The 20,710-nt window shown below is 35.6% G+C and overlaps 1 protein-coding gene across 1 annotated transcript; it reads left to right on the top strand.

Annotated features, from left to right (window-relative positions):
* The first annotated feature begins 275 nt into the window (after positions 1-275).
* On the top strand, positions 276-14,302 carry LOC145675864 (uncharacterized). The gene is made up of 3 exons (XM_081746635.1): positions 276-1,247; positions 3,650-3,798; positions 13,978-14,302. Exons 1-3 carry the CDS (start codon positions 884-886, stop codon positions 14,263-14,265), a joined length of 801 nt encoding a protein of 266 aa, XP_081602761.1. The 5' UTR covers positions 276-883; the 3' UTR covers positions 14,266-14,302.
* Positions 14,303-20,710: the final 6,408 nt, after the last annotated feature.

Here is a 20,710-nt window from a genome sequence, read left to right as displayed (position 1 = left end):
TTAGGTAATGTATCATTACTTTTGTTTCGAGCAGTTCCATTCGAAAGGAAAAAAGGGACAAAATACTTAGTCCCTTAATGGCGTTACTACAATATCAATTGATCTGTTTTCTAAATGATTTAAAATAATCTATTAAATTTCAAATGTCTGCAGAAAGTTAGAAAAGAAATGCTAATATAGTTATTCATGCACAAGTCAGGAAATAGATCAGTACACAGTTTGGCTTTCATTTGTTGCGGTAGTATTGGTCAATTGATTTGGACTCCACCTATCAAGTACATACAGAGTGATTGAATCGGAGGCAACTCTGTGTGCCACATTTGGCGCAGTGTGAAGAAGTGAAGAGTGATTGAATACCCGTATGATCGTCCAAACGCTGTTTCAAGTTCATTCGAGACTCTTGTTTAAGTGTCTTGAATAATATTCCTTTGAACGTGTAAATTTGAGTTATAGAACGGTCTTGTTCAAGCTTTCTTTGACGGCGTACAAACAATATTATAGATTTTCCTATTTGGCTAAGCACTTATAATTGCTTATTTTCGACGGGTTATTACTGAGATTTATATACTAATATAGATAATATAGATCTTCAGTTGCACCAAACAATGATTAGGATCAGATAACATAATCCGTTGATTATTTTTATATTTTGATTTTAATCCTACATCGTTGCAGCAATGGTTTATGACAAAGGATTAACTTATCCACCAATTTTCAGCTGTTATATGAAACTATGCGTTACCGACATGACGTCATGTAATATTTTACGTTTGATTGGCTAAAATGTACCAGAAACAACTGGAAACCGATTCACATATAGAGTGGTAGGAGAATAATATTTATTTAGACATAGTGATTCCTGTAGTAATGATTGTTTCTTAATATGGAGAGTAAGCGAGCTAGGAATTTCACTCCTCAGGAAAGTGAGTATGTGCTAATGCTCATGGACAAATACAAAAGTATCCTTGGGAATAAAAAAACAGATGCTGTATCAAATACTAAAAAGAAAGCTGCATGGCAAGCTTTAAGTTCGGAGTTTAATTCTCTTCCCGGAGTGACAAAGCGTGATGTTGTTAATATTAAGTTGTACGTGAAGAATTTAAAGGCCAAAGCTAGAAAGCAGTTTGCTGATGCTACAGGAGGAGAACCTCCACAAAGAAGCGTTGATGATACATCCGAGAAACTTAAATCTATCTTACCCGGACAGTTTGAGAAGCTGCAGAATCGGTTCGATTCTGATTTCACAGGTAAGTGATTTAAGAAGTCCCTTAAGTTTAGAATATAATCGTGCACGTCAGGATTTGGCAAGAAGTGAAAACTATAATTCTTTCACTAATTTGCTTCTAACTACTCCGTAAAAGATTTGCGCTGGACGGCATGAAAATATCTCACTCGGCATATAATTGAAGAGGGCACCAGAAGTAATTAATGAGAAATTACAATTCTTTTACGATTCCCGTATAAATAGTGCTTCTGGATGTATGACATAAAAGCTACAGTAAAAATACAAAGCAACCTGTGCTAGGTGGTCACAAACAGACGGATACTGTCGAACTGAGGCCAAACAGTGCGATGATGGTGAGTCCATGCAATAGCACGAGGAGCTTCCGGTGGTAGTGTTTTGCAAATTCCCCGCAAGATATTTTTCGGGAATATTCCCTGAGAAGATTCCCAAAAGTGGATTTTTTTCATGAATTTATGTACAATATCAAAGAAAAGTCAATTCTTTTACTACATTATGATTTCAAGGTTCAGTTCGTTTTTATGCCACACTATATTTTTACTATTGTCCGCAGAGGAGTCTTTAAAATGTATATTCTCAACGATATTATGTTATTTTATTACATTCAGAAAGTACGCATAAATGTATATTTACTTACAATATGTTCTGTGGAAGTATTTATGTCTAAAAAAAATGATATAGTTATTCCATATACTTTGAAATTGCTAACCAGTTTAAATTTATATGTGAGAGGATTTTCTAACTTTGACTCTACTACTGATATTATAAACATATTAAATTTTTAAATGCTGTAAACAAATTAGGTTGGTACTGTAACTCCAGAAGACACATATCTCACAATTTTATCAACATGTGCGCATAAATATTTATGTTCACAATATTTGAAAGATACTGAATTATCTTTATCATTTTGCACGTAACATTACCACATAGGATCTCTCTTCCTACCCATTTCTCGAAATTTCATGCGTTAATTCACATGTAAGTGAAGTCCGAGTACCTCTTCAGAAATTCGAGACAAAGGAGGGAAGGAGACCGACGTGTATTACTAACGGTAGATCGGGGTTTATTTATAGTACTTCATCTCTATTTCTACTAAATTTCTACATTACAAACTGGTTCCTTTTCATCATTTATAAATTATAGACCAACTTGTGTTAGGTGGTCACAAAATGCACAATTGCTATGTAGCCAAGTCATAGTATACCAACTTTGGTTGGACCACGCGATGGCACGAAATACATCTGAATGTAACAGGCGCATGAGCGACACTGAAAATCATGACACTGCAAGCAAAGGTATTGAAAAACATTATTGTTTTCAATGATGCGAGTTTCAGTTGCACTAGTCATAATTACATACTAATAGCGTTCCATTTGTAAACGTAATATAAAGTTTTTGTTCACTGTGGAGAAATACACCGCCGGTGGTGAATAGTATAAAATACGGTCGTCTTTCATATGATCTCACTTATTTTATTCGTCCTAAAACAATTGTGGTGATTCTTCACTCGCAAACTTATAATATGGCTGTATTTCTTTGTATTGTGTCGCCTGCAAAAAGTTTTCCTGATAAATGTCTTTTGTTGCATAGTATTGAATTTTACTCATGAATTTTTCAAAACGTGGTGTGCCAAAGGTAAAGCAGTACCTCTAATACAGACGTGAACGCACTTACTTATTCGTTGTAGAGCACTTAAGTAATCCTACACATGTAAACCTAAAATATAGCTGTATTTCTTTGTATTTAATCCTGTCGCATGCAGAAATTTATTTCTTGTTAATATGTCATTTCATGAAGAGTATTGAATTTTACGTGAAAACTTTTCAAGATGTAGTGTAACAAAGGTTGACCAGCACCCATATGATTATTATATGTGAAAACTGTGTAAGTATTATCAACGTGGGTCGGATATTTCAAAATATATAAAAGCGCACAGTTCTCTATTATGGATAATCTACTATATCTCGGGTCCAGATATTACAGGCGAAATGTTTAAAAATTAAAAAAAAAATGCAATAAAAGAAAATAAAAACCTTCAGACATCACACCTCTGTTTCAAGTAATGATTGTTTTCACGGGAATGGCCTTTTTATTTTACACACAAATAGTCTTGTCTTAAATCCAGTGTGTCAAGTAGGCTAGGATAGGATATCGGAGAAACAGAAGAATAGGGTAGCGTATGGTAGGGTAGAGTAGTGTAGATGAAGCTAGATAACCATAGCTCAATGTTCTTCTATTATTTCCAAATGTAGAGTAGGTTCGGTAACATTTACTCACCTTACATTTAATGTTTAGCCATTATTTTCAAAAATAGGGTAGAGCATATTAGGTTAGCTCACTTTTAATAATTTCATTGTAATAATTGCATATTAATGTCAGAAATGTCACTCTTTCTTCCTTTAGGTACGCTTGAAACAACTACAGCAACGACTGAGCAGCTTCCAAACAATATTGCAGTTAAGAAAGCTATTGAAGTTACACCTACCATCTCAGAAAATTCTCTCTCTACCACACAAAATGAGCAGGAAAGTTGCATGCAGGAAGCAATAGAAGTACGTACGTTTGTGTAGTTACTTATTTCTTTATTAACTAATAAATTTTATTTTCAAGGCATCTTGGAATGAGAAATGGCTTTCTACAAGGTGTATTATTATTACTATTAATATTAGTATCGTAGATTACCCGCTTCGCAGGGTCAAAATGAAAACTTGAAATGCAGAACTCCTTATCTTATGTGGTTGGTACCCGTAAAAAGTGCTGTATTTTAATTCGACACTAATATCGATCATTTATATATATATATAGACAGATAGATAGATATCCAGGGTGATTGATAATTCGATGCATTCCGTGCAACGAGGTATTCTGCCAGTACTTTGGAACATTCCCAAACATATGAACTGGGGGTCGCAAACATTAGTTTCTGAGTAATTTGCACATGTATGATTTCTTTGACATTTTCCGGCTAGCGAGCAGTATAATTTTACGTTGATGTGAGGTTCATGTGCTAAATTACTACTCGAAACTTTCCACCGTTGGTGCTTATATGTCCGAATGTGAAGTAAAGTGTAGTGGTCCAACTCCATTACTGCACCTCAGGACGCAGCGTGCCAACATCGCAAAAGTACTTGCCCGTAGGAGATGACTACGTTTTTGGAAAGGGGTGAAGTGAAGATGGTGTGCGCTTCAGAGGAAAATGCGAACTATGGCGGATTTTATACCCAGGAGTCGTGCATATGTCTCGCCTGCATTCGAGTAGTGAATGGGTGAGCTTTTTTCTAGCAGGCGGACAGCTTTTGTCAATATGCTACGCTCTGGGATTTCACAGAATCCTACAACACACGAAGCGTTTAGGCATGGTATATCCAGGTAATTGTAGTACCATTTGCCTGCAAAGCAGGTAGCAATAGCCCATGCTAATCAAAAATAAACGTGATCCTCACTGGTCGCTCAGAGTTAAACACGTTCTTCCTTTGGTGATGGTACGTCGGCACGCTGTCATTGCTTTGAATAGGTTTTCCTGGTTTCTCTCACTCCCACCAGGTGAAGGCCTGGATGATACCTTGCAGAACGCCAGAGCCAGTTCCCTCCCAAATCCTAGACCCCCTTAAAAGACTGATTTGTCTCAGGAGTAGAAGATCCGAACCCTTCCTTGAGCTAGTCCCTTGCGTAAGTACATAAATAAATAAAAATAAATAGTAATCGAATACATCGTTCTCATAACTCAAAGCTAAATTACGACCATTGCCGTACGAACTGTTACAATGACAGCCTAAACTTATAAGCTTCACACAAGGGAAAAGGTAAAAGTGTAGACCTTGGAAATTCATAAGATTTGAGTAATTAAAGAGATGTGTTCCTATGCTATTTCTTTTCTTATTTATTTATTTATGGAAGAAAATGACTCAAGGAAGTGGTCGGAGCTCCAACTTCGGGGTCACATCGTTCTTTTATGGGTCTGTCATTCGTGAAGGCCCCGTCCCAACATTCGCCTGGTGGGAGTAAAGAAAACAAAACAAAACCTAATCAAACCCCTGACAGGGTGCCCATGTACCATCAACAAAGGATGTCCATTTACAACTCTGCGCGACCAGACGATTTATTTGGAAACAGCATAGGGTACTACTGCTTGCTTTCCGGGCAAAGGAAACCATAATTACCTGGATATACCGTGCCTCACTGCCGTGTGCGTTCCGGGATTCTGTAACCAAAAAAAAAAAAAATCCCAGAGCGTGACATGCTGACAAAACGTGTCCGCCTCCTGGAAAACAACTCACCCGTTCATTGCTCCAATGCAGGGCATACAATTAGACGGTCCGTCATAGTTCGTGTTTTTACTGGACCGCACACCATCTTCATTTCATCTCTTCCCAACCAGGTGTAATTTCCTACTGGTAAGTACTTCTGCGATGTTGCCACGCTGCTTTCTGAGGTGCAGTAATGGATTTTCGACTACACCTTGCTTCACGTTTGCACCTATAACACAGCAACAGTACAGTTACGAGCTGTACATTAACACATGACATACACAGCTAAGCAGAATGACACATCTAAAATTTCATCGATCTGCGACATATGGAACCGGGTCAAGGTAAAACTTTCTCGCGCACTTTTCGTTAGTCGGCTTTTCAAAGAAACCGTACATATGCAAACTAACTAACTAATTAACTCTGTGGTCTATCGAACTTGAATGTTCAATGCCACGTTCACAAAAGCTCTCCACTGATTTCTGTCCTTAGCTAACTGGATCCAGTTTCTACTTTGTATTCCTATTTCTGCGAGATCCATCTTAATATTGTCCTCCCATCTGCGCCTAGGTGTCCCTTATGGTCGTTTTCCGATTGACTTTCCAGTCAATACCTTGAAAGCGTTTCTACTTTCTTCCATCCTAGCTACATGGCCTGCACACCTAAGGCTCCTAGATTTGGTGACCCTAACAACATTTGGTACACCGTATAAATTATGTAGTTTCTCATTATGAAGTTTCCGTAATTTCCCATTCATTTTGGGTCCGAATATTCGCCTCATGATTTTGTTCTCAAATACTTTCAGTCTAAGTTCTTTCCTGAGAGTAAGAGACTATGTTCCATAACCATACAGAACAACAGGCAAGATTATCCTTTATATATTTTATGCTTCAAATTCCTCGACAGAATTCGCGAGGACAAGAGATTTTGAACTGAGCAATAATACGAATTTCCTGCTTTTAATCGACATTTAATTTCTTCGTGAATATGATTTTCGTTTGTTAATATTGATCCTAGATATTTGAAACTATCCACTTCATCAAAAATGTTATTTAATATTTTAACGTATTCATAAATTGCCTTATTACTGTCCCGACGTACTTCCATGTATTTAGTTCTCTCTGCATTTACTTCTAAAAGCAAGTCACTGCTGGAGTTTAATAGGACCTCTGCATTACTATTATTCTCCTATCATCCCCTATTAAATTTACATAACCTGGTAAACACGCCTGGAAAACAGCATATGCAATAACCTGGTAAACACTGTTAAACTCTACGCCCTGATTGCTATCTTTAATTATTCCTTATCGCGTATTCCAGGACAAAGTTAAAAAATAATGGCGACAACGCATCTCCTTGTTTCAGGCCATTCTCGATCTTAAAGCTCATGGACAAATATTTTCCTTTACTTTGGGATTCATTTAATCAATTTTATTAGTCTAGTGGGCTTTTCCGGTAATCCAAATTCTGTAAGGACGTTGTATAATGTTTCTCTTCTAACCGAGTCGTAGGGCTATCTAAAATCAATAAATAGTTGTATCAATAAATTGTTGTATTGTGTTCCCCCTTCTTTTCGAGTTTGTGGCGAATGTTAAATATTTGGTCGATGTTTGATCTATTTCGCATAAATCCGCACTGATAATTTCCAATAATTTTATCTGCGTATGGGGTCAATTTTGCAAGTAGAATGTTTGATAGGATTTTATAGGATGTTGAGAGAATTGAAATGTCAGTACTTATTACAGTTAGTTTTGTCGTCTTTCTTGTTAATTGGAACTGTAATTGATTTTTCCACTCTTCTGGCAATTCTTCCTTGTTTCAGATAAGGAGAATTAGTTTTGTTGTTCTAAAGGTTCTAAAAGGAATCTTGTTCTAAAAGTTTTCGCCTGCAGCCATAATTAACTCAGCCGTAATTTCGTCTTCACCGGAGATTTGTGTTTCATTAACTTCTTTATAGCGTCTTCTGTTCGGTTCGATTCTGGAATATACGGTTCTGCAGTGTGTCTCCCTTTCTCCATGCATACTAGTTTTCGGCTGCGTCTTAAGCAAATCGTCAATGAATTCTTTCCATCTATTTAAGATGCTATCTGTATCTGTGAGAACTGTCCGTCAGCTTTCTTAAATATATAAGCACGAGGTTGATAGTTTTTCTTAAATTCGTTGATCCCCTTGTAGATGTCCCGAATGTTTTTTTTTTTCTTTTTACTATTATCTTCAAGTTCCTTAATTTAACTTTCAATTAATTGCGTATCTTTGTTCTAAAAGTTTTGGAAGTTTCCCGCCTGATGCCTACGAAGTTTTGAGTAGTTATTTTATTCGGATTTTGTAGCCAACGTAATTTTGCCTGTTTTCTCTTCTCTGGTAGTTTAATGAACTCCTGGTTGAACCATGGTTTTTTTCCTACGTATGTCTGCGTGTAACAATTTTTCTTTTGCTGAAATTTTAATGCTATCTCTAATTTCAACCCAAGAATTCTCAAACACTAATACACTTTGGTTCTTCTAAAACTGAGAATCAATTCGAAATTTCAATCTGGTATCTCTCTCTTACCTGTTCTCTTGTAATTTCTTTCAATTAAATCTCTCAATTTTCAGACATTCAATATTTCATTTGTTCAACGGTAATCTCTTTCTTATTATCGCTGCTACCAGGAAGTGATCAGTGTCACAATCAGCCCCTCTAAACGACCGGACATCAATTATGCAAGGTTGTCTTGTTCTATCTACTAAAACGTGATCAATTTGATTATGTTTCTTTTTCTGTCTGGTGACGGTTAAGTGTATTTATGAACGTTGCGATGTGGGAATTTTGTACTCTTCACTATTAGGTTTTTTTATGTAGTAAAGTTCACCGTTGTCATTACTTTCCTTATGCAGACTTTCGTTCCCTATAATCAGTTTGAAAATATCAACTCTTCCTACTTTCGCATTGAAATCCCCTAATAGAATTATCATATCGTGTCGTGGGAGCTGGTCAAATATCCGTTCCACTTCTTCGTAAAAACTGTCTTTTATATCGTCATCCTTATCTACTGTTTGGGCATGCACACTCATATCCAAAATGATTGTCGCATATCTATAACTATCTTCTTGTGCGAATTTAATTTGATAATCATTTTGCAGGGTACTTTTAATATTGATACTATGTGTATAATCGGGATATGTTTATTTGTGGTAAATTTCATAGGAAAAGAATTATAAATACGAAAATTAGAATGAGTAAAACAAAATGTTGCTAAATGGACAAGGAAGTTTTATTTTTGTTTTATCTTCTTATTTACTACTCTTTTGACATGAAATTTTCCACATTTATGTCTTTGCCGATTATACACATACTAACATTATAAGAAATACCGAGCGAATTTGTTATCAAATTATATTCGTACAACATATTTATAGACATGTGACAATAATTTTGGACATGAATGTACATTTAAATAAATAATATCACACCACCGACTATTAAGAGTATTAAAAGAAAGTCAGTCAGTAACAAATTCAACGTGCTTAACACCAATCTTCCCAAATTATTTTTTCTTGATATTTTTTTTTAGTTTTACGCTTTACTTGGTCTATTTAGAGTCCGAGTAACAGCAAGAAAGTTACAATTAGTTTTTGTGACCGTTTACCTGTGTGCAGTATACCACCCCATAAATGGGGCAAAGGGCATCGGTGGGTAGGTGACATAAAAAGTACCAGTAAAGGCTAGCTACACTTTAGTACGTACTTAGATTCAAAGAAATAGAGTGAATTTTGACGTTTTGTTTTATTTAGCACTTTATATTGTATAGTTTATAAACTGGAGCAAAGAAATATTAAGAATATGTAATTAACAAAGGAAAAGGCATACTTATAGGTGAGCTGCTTCTGTACCTTTTAGTATTTTTACTTTGATCAATTTCATTTTTCCTTTGTTATATTCGGTCCCTTCATATTTAAAATCAAAATACTGTATATCTTCTACGAATATTATAGCTGCATATTTCTAACTTACATAGAAACTGACATGCCTCAATGATGGAGCAGTAGGAACTGTAGTCATTCTGGGAGTATAATTTGCAGAAGTTGTTGGTTAGCATAACTTTACCTGATACTTGCAATCTGGATGTAAATAGAAAATTATATTGCAATATTCGATTTTGTATCGGTATTACCCACGTGTAAGATACCTTGAGTCACACACACACAAATAAAATAAGGGAGAACTTTCCACATAAGTCAACGCAAAAGTTGCGAATTTAAAAGCAATGCAATCAATGTAAGAAGTATCTATAGCTGATATATCGATTACCGGAAACTAAAAAGGCAAAATTTGTATTGCATGGACGCAAAAGCTGTGGAGTGAGAACCACATAATATATAAGAAATACAATGCATATGATATCTAAGTACCGAATTAGTGAATGACGCCTTCAGAATGAATACTGTTTACACGAAATCGAACCCAATTAATTAGAATTTCAAATAATAAAGGTCCGTAACGAAATGAAACTTTATTAGAAAAATTGGTGGTCATTCAATAGCAGTTTTGGCCTTAGAATTTTGTAATTGACGTAGATATTATAATTTCTTTTCGCAATGTTTGCGTTAGGAGGTACGAAATATTGCCCAATATTTCCTTGCTGTGTGTGCGTCGAATTTATCCCGAACGTGGACAATGCAAATATAAGAGGGAAATATTTTAAATATGGTTTTCTATTACATCCAGATTGCAAGTATCAGATAGAAATATGTAAATCAACAACTTCTGCAGATTATAATCCCACCATGCCTACAGTCCCCATTGCCCCATTATTGAAGCGTCTGAACTTTATGTCAATTAACAATATAAAACTATAATATTCGTACAAATTGTATATTTCTTTGAATATCAAAGGACCTGATATATAAAGCAAATGAAATTAATTAAAGTTAAAACACAAAAAGGTAGAAAAAGTAACTCATCTTTTCCGACTCGCTATTTTGTTGAATTTACGCCAAATTTACCTCTTTCCATAAGCAGTTAATAAATAAATGACAAGCTGAAATTGCAGGTTTAGTGTTGCTAGATACCAAAACCATCTATTAGTAAAATAACTACTTTTAAATGTTGGGAAAAGAATAGCATGAAAAAGTAAACCGCCCTACTTTTGGGGCAATGGGAAGATATAGGTTAATTATTGATATTATTTGTTTGTGAATTAAAAACCCTGTTCCTAATTGGTGATTTTTATTTCCTTCCTCGTAAAAGGACGTAATATTTCCGGAATTCACCGTTCTATTCCTTCCCACCTACCTTCCTGAACTCCTACTAGATCCATCATGTATTTCCCTAACTCACTCGTTACGGATTTTAACACGCCTGCCCTATAAAAACTTCTAATATTCCATGTTCCACATCTCATGCCCATCTTCTTTTGCTGAGGTCGTGCGAAGTTATCAGTCCTTGTCCGAGGCTTCTGTGAATGCTTCTGAACAAGTGCCATTTCTTTTTTGAAAGGATGAGATTGTTAGCCTTACCGAAACCCCCAAGCTGGAGGACCACTCCTTGTCTTCTTTCCGCGACTGCTTATTCAGTATATTCGCAGCTAGTCTCTATATTTAGAGACCTTCTCCTCGTTCCGTTACCTGGCGACGCGCCTTGCTGTGGTGACAGGAACCCACGTTACACGGTCATACATGTACAAAGTGATTAGAAACTATCGATTTGCGATCCCCGTTTCATATTTGTAAAAATGTTACAAAGTACTTGTAGCATATCCCATTGCAAGGAATGCATCGAATTACCAGTCACTCTATCTATCATTCTATCTATCTATCTGTATATATATACTCCCCGAAGTTGTAGAGGCTGAATTTGAACGGAATCGGATGTGTCATTGTTCATCTCAGCGATCCCGAAAACTGTGGATTCGACATTAACATTGGTCATATTCAATCATTTATATATATATACCCCATATCCCCATATATATCCCATATATACCCCATATATATCCCTCTGCTACGTTGTACTGTCAATCTGAAATGATAAAACGCATCCCAGTCCCAGTCATCTATGTTGAAAATTTTATCGAAATCGGTCTTGAGATTCAACAGTTATGAAGTTACAAACATAGCCACTTTCATTTATAAATATGAGTTGAGTTGATTTTGAGTTTAACGTCACGTTCAGCAGCGAGGTTATGAGACGTGGAGCTACTGATTAACGTGGAATCCGAACCACATGAGCTCCCGCCGGGAATCGAACCCGGGTCTCCTTCATTTATAAATATATACAATTATTATTATTGTCCCAGATTCAAATCTAGTGAGTGATTACCCTGACTGAGGTTTTTCCATGTTCTCAGTTTTACCAGGCGAATACTAAGTGGAATCTTTAAACATAGAGCCTGGCCGACTTTGTCTCACATCTGTCATTATTACTGTTGTCAACTGATAAGCCTTCTGGAGAAAATTTGACGTAAGGATTGTGTCTGGAATCCTGCTAAATTACCAGTAAGAATTAACTACCCCACGTTTACTGTTGTTAATTCTTACCTTTTAGTTTATTACAGGTAAGGAATTTAGTTTAACAATGCGTTTTACAAGATGCTATTACCAACTGGCCCTACTCATAGAGAAACGTGACAATAACATGACACAACGAAACCGCGCAGTTTTACAGTAATATGGTTTCCGTCAAATTGGTTATTTTCTGTTTTTCTTCCCCCTTTCTTTGTCGAAATGATGAAAGATTGCAGTGAACAGGATTTTCCAATTATTCCGGCTATTAATGATTTAGTTTGCCACATTATACGAATCCGAAATTTTATAGAACATTTTCACGGTGATAGTATTGACGATAAAGAAAAAAACAAATATAATGCATTCCATCAATACATTTAGGTTGTGATGAAGGAAAAAAGAGACTATGTAGTGCATTCAGCTACTAGTCTCTCCCTCTTCGAAACATGGATAAACAGAGACACAGAGAGAGGTACAAAAGTAGTTTTTCCATATATATATCGGTTGTTCTAAAAATGGCGCCCACAGAAAACTATTAAACACACCAAAATAAAACGAAAATGTTACATGATGATTTGCCTTCCGGGGCCTCCTCCAGCCGCTATGTCGAATCAAAATTTCACGATAGAGCTCCTCCGGGGCTAAGCGTTTAGCATACGCGCCTTTGGCGCGGGAGGCCCGGGTTCGATTCCCGGCGCGAGTTCATTTGGTTTGGATTCCACGTTAATCAGTAGGCGCACGTCTCATACAGCCTCGCTGCTGAACGGGACGTTAAATTCAAAATCAAAATTTCACAGTGTGGCAACGTCGTAGATTAACTTGGAGCCATTAACATACTCTACGAATTCAAGAAGCAGTTGAATCGATTGCTACACTAATAAATGATACTAGTATCAATCAATACCAATTTTTGGTGCGATCTGGAAAGAATCGAAATAACTATTTAACAGATTGCTAGCTGTAATCTATGGCTCTTTATTTCCGACGTTGCCATATAGTGCAATTTGTGACTCCAGACAAGAAGTCGAACGGTATACAAGTATATACAGGGTGTTTGAAAACAACACCGACAACGTTTGGTAGGTGATTTCTGATAAGAAATATGGACCAACCTGGGTGCACAAATGATTCCTTTCAGAGCTATAAGCTGCCAGGAACATGAAAAAATGAACTTTAAATGCCCATAGCTCCAAAACTATGTGACCTACCGTAGTCGTGTCAGGACTTCACCTAGGAACTTGTATGTGCTCTATACAAATATCAAAGTTTCAGAAACAAATATCAAAGTTTCAGAATCCTACGGTACTTCCGGAACAACTTTTATGCAGGTAGTTTGTGAGTACTTAAGATTATATGCCTTTAGCCAAACTCCCTCTACAAAAATTATGTGAGTACCTCAGGATTCTGAAACACATATCTTTGAATAGCGCACATATTAGTTCCCGATTGAAGTCTTGATCCGACTACGATAGGTTTCATAGTTTTGAATTTATGGGTGTTCAAATTCACTTTTTCATGTTTTCGGGCGCCTGTAACTCTGAAAAGAAGCATTTTTGCTCCCAGGTTGATCTATACTTTTTGTCGTATATTGGTAACAGGAATCATTCCAAAACTTTGTCGGTATTATGTTCGCCGGCGCCTTTTCTAGAACACCCGATATATAGCTACTGCATTCATCAAGTATAACATTCTAGTTCATAGGTTTATTTGCTTCGGTTCTTTCGAGATTAGATGTAAGTAAAAACACATTAAGAACAAATAATAAAGAAACTAAGTTTACCTGAAACATAACAGTAAGAAATGATTTAAAATGCAATGAGTTGATCAGTACGATACTGTATACTGATCGGGGCCAGCCTGTATAATTTAGAAAGTTACATTGGTCAAATCAAAATGTCACAACACCCTTCGCAACATTTAGGTTTTATAATTATGAAAGATGTATACCAAACTAGTAAAATAAAGTTTCAGTTTCAACATTTTTTTGTTTCTGTTCCAGAAAACGAAGGATCGATTAACGAGGAAGGTGACCCCAAAGCACCAAAATAAAATGTTTTATAAAAGGAGCCAGACATACCTATCAAAAATAGAAGCAAGAAGATTATTATTAATTAATATTCAAGTTAAACGCGAGAAGGTAGCCCTAAGGCAGAAAATGTTAGCACTAAGACAACAGAATGAGTTGCATAAAGCTCTGATGGCAGAACACAATGAAAGAATGGCTTTATTACAGATTCAGAAGCAAAGAGCAAGCATGTGTAATTGTATTTCGAAATCATGTTCGTAATGATAAAAATGTAAATAAACATAAGAATTCAGAGATAGCAAGATTTGTTTCAGTGATGTGAAAACCTTATCACTATATATTTCAGATTAAGAAAACTAACGAAGTTCAACGTTTGTACTGTTAATTGAACGGCAAGCGTCTAAATGGTAGTTCATCTTAATCCATATAATTTTCAAACTAGGTAACTCCGAAGACAAAATTTTTACTCTTACCGGAGGATATGGTAGACTGGTTTCGCAGTTCATGTCTTTGTTAATTACCGGACACGAAATAATCTCTTGTCCAGAGTTGAGAGGATGCCTTTGGTGGTGTCCCGGAACTAGTGTGTGTATTAAACATATTTCCGAGCATAGATGAATTTTACACAGACAGAGTTGCCAATTAAATGCGTAATGAACTAAATATATTATGTAATGTAATACATAAGTTATAGAATATTTTTCAATGTGCAACTACATCAATATTAAATTATGTTAAATGTTATTTGTTGTAAAGTCAGGGACGGAAGTTCTTTCCTTTGATGAAATTAGTTCCGATAATAACTTCAGAATGGGAAGGCAATTTCAGTACAGTCTTCAGTGTGTTAAAAAGAATGTAATTTGCTGTGCTTGCGAGACAAGGTGCAATTGGGGGTCAGCCACATCAGTGTTGTTCCCAAAAAAAATTTCACCAAACGGAAAGAACATTTGTCGCTAACTATACGGGATGAATTTCAGCGGTGGCTCACTAGTAAAGCTCTAGTGCATAGAGTTCATCATTCGGTCCAGGCTTGTGCCAAGTGGGTTCTGTGGTGAATCGATATCGTTTACGTGAGATTTCTTGGGTTTCTCTTACTATCTTAACTCTACGAAACCTTTCACAATTGTTAATTTCCTTCATTCATATCAATTAATTTGGAATCATAATAAAATATCAGTCTCGGAGTTAAAGTGAGAGAAATGAAATTTCCACTGTGTGACATTTTTAATTTTGGTATGTAATACACAATTCTCTAATATTACTTTTTTGATTAATGTTCATTCTAAGAGGACCAAAAATGTAGATATCAAGAAAGCCAGTTTAAAACACAGTGTCTATAAGCCTGTTAGTTAATGTATTATTAACACGTATGTACCACATTTTCGTTGCATTGCTTGGGTGTAATAAGTTCCTCCAGCAAGACCTGGTGACGCTACTACGTAAGTCACAAAACAACGTCATAACGAAGCACTTCATAATATTAAAGAAGAAAATAAATGTCCTAGCTTGAAAACTAAGGGACTTATCTCCACTGGGTAACGGAATTACAGGAGCTCATTTGTGGATAAGCGGTTATCATACGCGTCTTTTTCATGTGTGATTCAGGTTGTATTCCCAGTGGAATCTCATGTGGGTCAAATTTCACGTTAAGCCGTAGGTCCACATCTCATATAGCCTCGTTGATGAAAGGGACGCTAAACTGAAAATTAAATTAAGAAATTACAGAGGACCTATTATGTGATCAATTTAAATACCTATTATTCATAACCCTACGGTACATCTGTGTCACATTTTAAATTGTCAGACGGGTATAAATACTTTGAAGTACTAATTAGCCATTCATAAATGACAATATTCTATTAAATTATATTAAAATATGATTCTTTTTTTGTATCTGATTTTGGTTCAAAATGAGTTATATCACCAGCACCAAATTTCAGTTATTAGAGAAACAATTTTTGTTTCAAATGATGTGCAATTGCATAACTCTTACAATTATAGTTTACAAATACACTAAAAATGTGAAGAAAGGCATTTACCTATCGTTCAAATATCAAACTATTATTTTAGCGGTGGACTAGAGCGTTAGCTTACTGAACGCCAAATTTTTAATTGAACAGATGCTTTAACCAAATTCGTTGAATTTTATGTATTTTTTTTTTTTAATTTGATTACACGAAAACCATTTGCTGCAAAAGCTAGGACATAACTTCAGTTTTTGTTTGGGGCATATTTATGATGTAGTCTTTCATAATTATTGAATAGTAAGGCGCGTGCTTTTCTTGCAAGGAGGCGTTGGGTGTTTGGTTCTCTGTGGAGATCAACAAACATACATATCATTTTCTTTATTGTCATCATACTTATCCTAGGCTATTGAATATCTATTGAAATCAAGAAAATTAATTACGTTCCCTAATGTTAGATTACCTTTAATTTTAAAAATTGAGTTATTTTGCTTCACCTAAGTTTTCGTCCAAATCGCGCCACTTGCTAGCTAGCCACTTTGCTCCCCTTTTTTTTTTTTTTTTTTTTATTTACGACTTACATAAGGGATGCATTTCACAAACAGAGTTCACGATAGCATTTCACATTGCATTATCCTCCAAAACAGCATATATTGGCAGGTTTGGAGGCAAAATTTCTCCATCGACATTAAAATAATCGTGTTCACCACAAATATTACCGAGTCTAGTGTGTACTGCTATATTGTGTAAAACAGCAGAAGAAACAACTACGGCTAAAGCTGTTTCCAATTTTAAACGTAGTTTGGTTCGCAGACAAGAAAACTGTTAGTTACATGTATTAAACAAACGCTCAACGTTGTTTCTAGTTCTAATATGTCCACCTTTGTATCCTTCTTCAGCCGCAGTCTGAGGGCGAAGGAAAAGGTTCAAAATATCGACAACATTGATATTTATTGTTCACCACGAGCATGTTTCCTGTTTTAACTCGTTCCATTAGGGAACACACGCAAGAATTATCGAAAATCCTAGGTTGACCCTGGCCAATTTGCAACAATGTCTCGAACTTCTCCCTTAGGATTAGCAACTACCTGAATAATGATAGAAAAATAACTCTTTCTTTCTCTGTATAATTCTACGTTGTTGGTTCCTGGCGAATGGATCGGAATTTGTGTGCCATCTACCATTCCCATTACTCCATGGAATCCTGCGATTTGAAAAAAAATAATGGTATTATTTGAGTACGATCTTCCCGAGTGCCAGGAGACAGCACGTAAATAGGACACATTTCTGTAAGAATAGGTGCAACTCTCTTCACTATTCTGCTGACTGTAGATTTGTGGAGTCCTTGGATGTTGCCCGAATCTGCTTGGAAAATATCTACAGAAAACAATAAAAAAAATAATATATAAAGAACAAATATAACTTCTAACACACATTAAATTACAATGCGCCTCAAAACTAACAACGTATTAGTTCTAGTCTGAACACTTGTCAGCTGAGATGACCCCACTCACTAGTATACTCGCTCTGACCTGAAAATACTGCGTCGCAAATAAGAAAAGTGCTTCGAATGACAAAGCCATCTGCAGATAAAGACAGGCGGTTTGTCTTCTACTTGCATGTTATTGGAGTACTGTTCGTACCTTCAAGAAAGAAAGTATTCTTCATTTGACATTTTTTATCTAATAACCCAACAAAAGATAACCTATTAGAGTACCGACTTTGGCAGGTTGTCAAGTTATAACTATAATAAGGATAGCAACAAAAAGATCTAAATTAAGTCATTTGCTCCCGAGTTATTGACAAAAGAAAATTTGCAAACTGTCAAATATTTTCTTTCCCATGTGTACAGCGAAAAGACTGTTGTATGATATCACGTAAATTACACTATCTATAGCTACAGAAAAGGACTAGAAATTGGGTGCTTCAAAATAACAGAAAGTTCAAACATCTTCGCTTATCATTTACGTTTGGGCGAAGGATGCTGTGATCACATATGACCACCAGCGCTTCAGCTTAATTCATGTGCTCCATAGAAATTTTCTTGGTGGTAATGGTATAACTGTATTAGTTTAACATGATCTTGAAGCACACAACTTCGTTTCCTCACTATGACAGGATTGTATATAAGAAAACAAAAAAAAAAAAAAAAAAAACATTTGACCGAAGTGCGATATATAGGCCTGTATATTAAATATTACTAACAAAGCTTATAATGAAACACTGCATTTTGTGGGCAAAAATTCCAGACTCAAGAAAAATATTTAACATTCAAGTATCTAAGATTTTTAAAACATACACATTTGCACATCGAACTTCCACAAAGTTAGACAATCGTCAAAGCCAAGAGCAAGTATGGAGGTCTTGTAATCCGTGAAGAATCGCAAGTCAGAATATATATTTCTTTTTCTATTTCATTCTCCATTGCCAATTACTACAGTTTCACTCTAAGGAAACTTGCATTTTCAAGTTTTACAATAAAAAGTGATGGTAAATTTTGTCTATTTTATGGACTTTGTATTTGATTTTTTTTAATGGCAAATAGTACTATTGGATAAATTAATCGCAATAAAATTTGAAAAAAAGCACAAGCTCGATTCCGGAAATACAAGGAGTCGAAACTGATTATTTGTAGCAGGATTGTGAAAAACCCTTTCTTCTTCTTTTTTTTTCTGTAAAGCCCAATGGATTTTGTTAATTTTTGAACGTATATTTAAAGCCATATACCTACTTAAAATACTATATAAGTGTTGATGCTCTATTCTATACATAAAAATACGTAATTCGCTTGAGAAGCCCGGATGATTCACCTTTGGCGCAGGTTTCTACTTAATTATATCTCGCGCCAATTGCACTTTGTAGTGGACAAACACACTCTGCATGCGTTTTCTCGAGGATCTTCTGTTTCTTACTACTTTGATCGTGCCACCATTATCATCCACTTCATAATCATTGTATTCGTTAGAATCTGTGAGCTCCTCCATGGCTAAGCGGTTAGCGTACGCGCCTTTGGCGTGGGAGACCCGGGTTCGATTCCCGGCGGGAGCTCATGTGGTTCGGATTCCACGTTAATCACTAGGTCCACGTCTCATATAGCCTCGCTGCTGAAAGGGACGCTAAACTAAAATCAACTCAACTCGTTAGAATCTGTGCATAATCATTAGACATTGAATTAAACTTAAAAGTAACAAAAAGAAAAAAAAAAACACACAAGGAATCCGTAAAGAATAATCCTCATTTCCTGGGACGCACTCAGCACCATTGACATTCGCTTATATTTCAATCTCCAGAAAGAAGGAAGTACAAAATTTCTTAGAGTAACAAAGAGGTTGATAACTTTATATAACACAGGATGGAAACAAAATCCTCTCTTACGCTCAGGGTTCAAATTTGAACCAGGCCTTCTGACTGAAGTTTATTTCTGTTTCCCCGGAAACACGGGAGGCAAATACTGGGATAGTACCTCAAGTTCAGAAGTCAGAAGTAAAGAATGAATTTTACTAAATGGGTCTTGTTTTTCTAAAAAAATTTAATTAAAAGTGTTTTGTTAAAAAAACTGAAAATGGATTTTTAAAAAAATTCTAGTTGCCTATTTCGTTTCTTACAATAAATTTTATGATTAAAGGAATTTTTGACGTACAATTATTGTACAGCCTTTCAGATACTTTGCCATAAATAAAATAAAATAGATGAACTAGACATACTAATTAGAAACGACAGTGAGCTGATGAACCCAGATGTAATTTGTATTACCGAACACTGGTTGAGGGAAGGTGAAATAGAGTATACAGTCCTACCAAATTATATATGTGTTGGTGGATTTTGCCGGACCTTCAGTAGGTGCGGTGGTGTTTTAATGTTTGTGAGAAAAATATTAAAGTATAAGCTAAAAAAAAACAACAGCATGTATCTAAATGAGGAACAGACATTTGAGCATGCAGTGATAGAAATCGAAAAATTAGGATATAAGTTCATTATAATTGTCATGTGTAGAACACCTGACAGCTCCTTTCCCCGTTTTGTTGAAAAATTAGAACAACTGTTAACTCTAGTTAAGAAAGAAAGTAAACCAATCGTATTATGTGGCGACCTAAACATTGATTTCCTGACACCATCAAATCACCTAACATTATTATCAAACACTTTGCAATCCTTCGGCCTACAACACACTATAAACACTCCAAGCCGCATTACAGAAAACTCAGAATCTTGTATAGATCAAATTATAATAGATAATGAAACTACTTCCTTTAAGGCAAATAATCTTAACACATCACTCTCCGACCATAATGCAGTTCAAATAAACATAACACTTCAACCCCAAGATCGGAAAATTGATAGAAAAGAATGTAAGTGGGCAAGAAACTTTCATGAAACGAACGTTAAGTACTTCCAATATCTTCTTAGCAAGGAAGACTGGACGGACACGTTACTAGAAAATGACGTAAACAATAAATACAGACAGTTCATTAATACCGTTAGGCACTATTTCGAAATAGCCTTTCTACTTAAGAAGATAAAGGTATATTCTCACAAAACTAGATGCAACTGGATAATACGAGGCATAGTTAATTCCTGCATGAGAAAGAAACAACTACATACAATTGTGAAAAGGACGAATAATAGGAAACTAAAAGAATATTTTAATAAATATAGAAATATTCTTAAAGGAGTAATAAAAGAAGCAAAGAAAATGCACACATCAAATAGGATATCTAAATCTGATAACAAGAACAAAACAC

Source organism: Thermobia domestica, chromosome 18 (genome assembly GCF_964235325.1).
Source record: "Thermobia domestica chromosome 18, izTheDome1.hap1.1, whole genome shotgun sequence".
NCBI classification, from domain to species: domain Eukaryota; kingdom Metazoa; phylum Arthropoda; class Insecta; order Zygentoma; family Lepismatidae; genus Thermobia; species Thermobia domestica.
This window is presented reverse-complemented; position numbering and strand designations above follow the sequence as displayed.

Excerpts from the sequence above, each read along its gene's own strand:
- LOC145675864 (XM_081746635.1), top strand. The coding sequence starts at position 884 with ATGGAGAGTAAGCGAGCTAGGAATTTCACTCCTCAGGAAAGTGAGTAT. Across the intron at positions 1,248-3,649 it reads GTTCGATTCTGATTTCACAG|GTACGCTTGAAACAACTACA; the intron begins GTAAGTGATTTA and ends TTCTTCCTTTAG. Across the intron at positions 3,799-13,977 it reads GCATGCAGGAAGCAATAGAA|AAAACGAAGGATCGATTAAC; the intron begins GTACGTACGTTT and ends TTTCTGTTCCAG.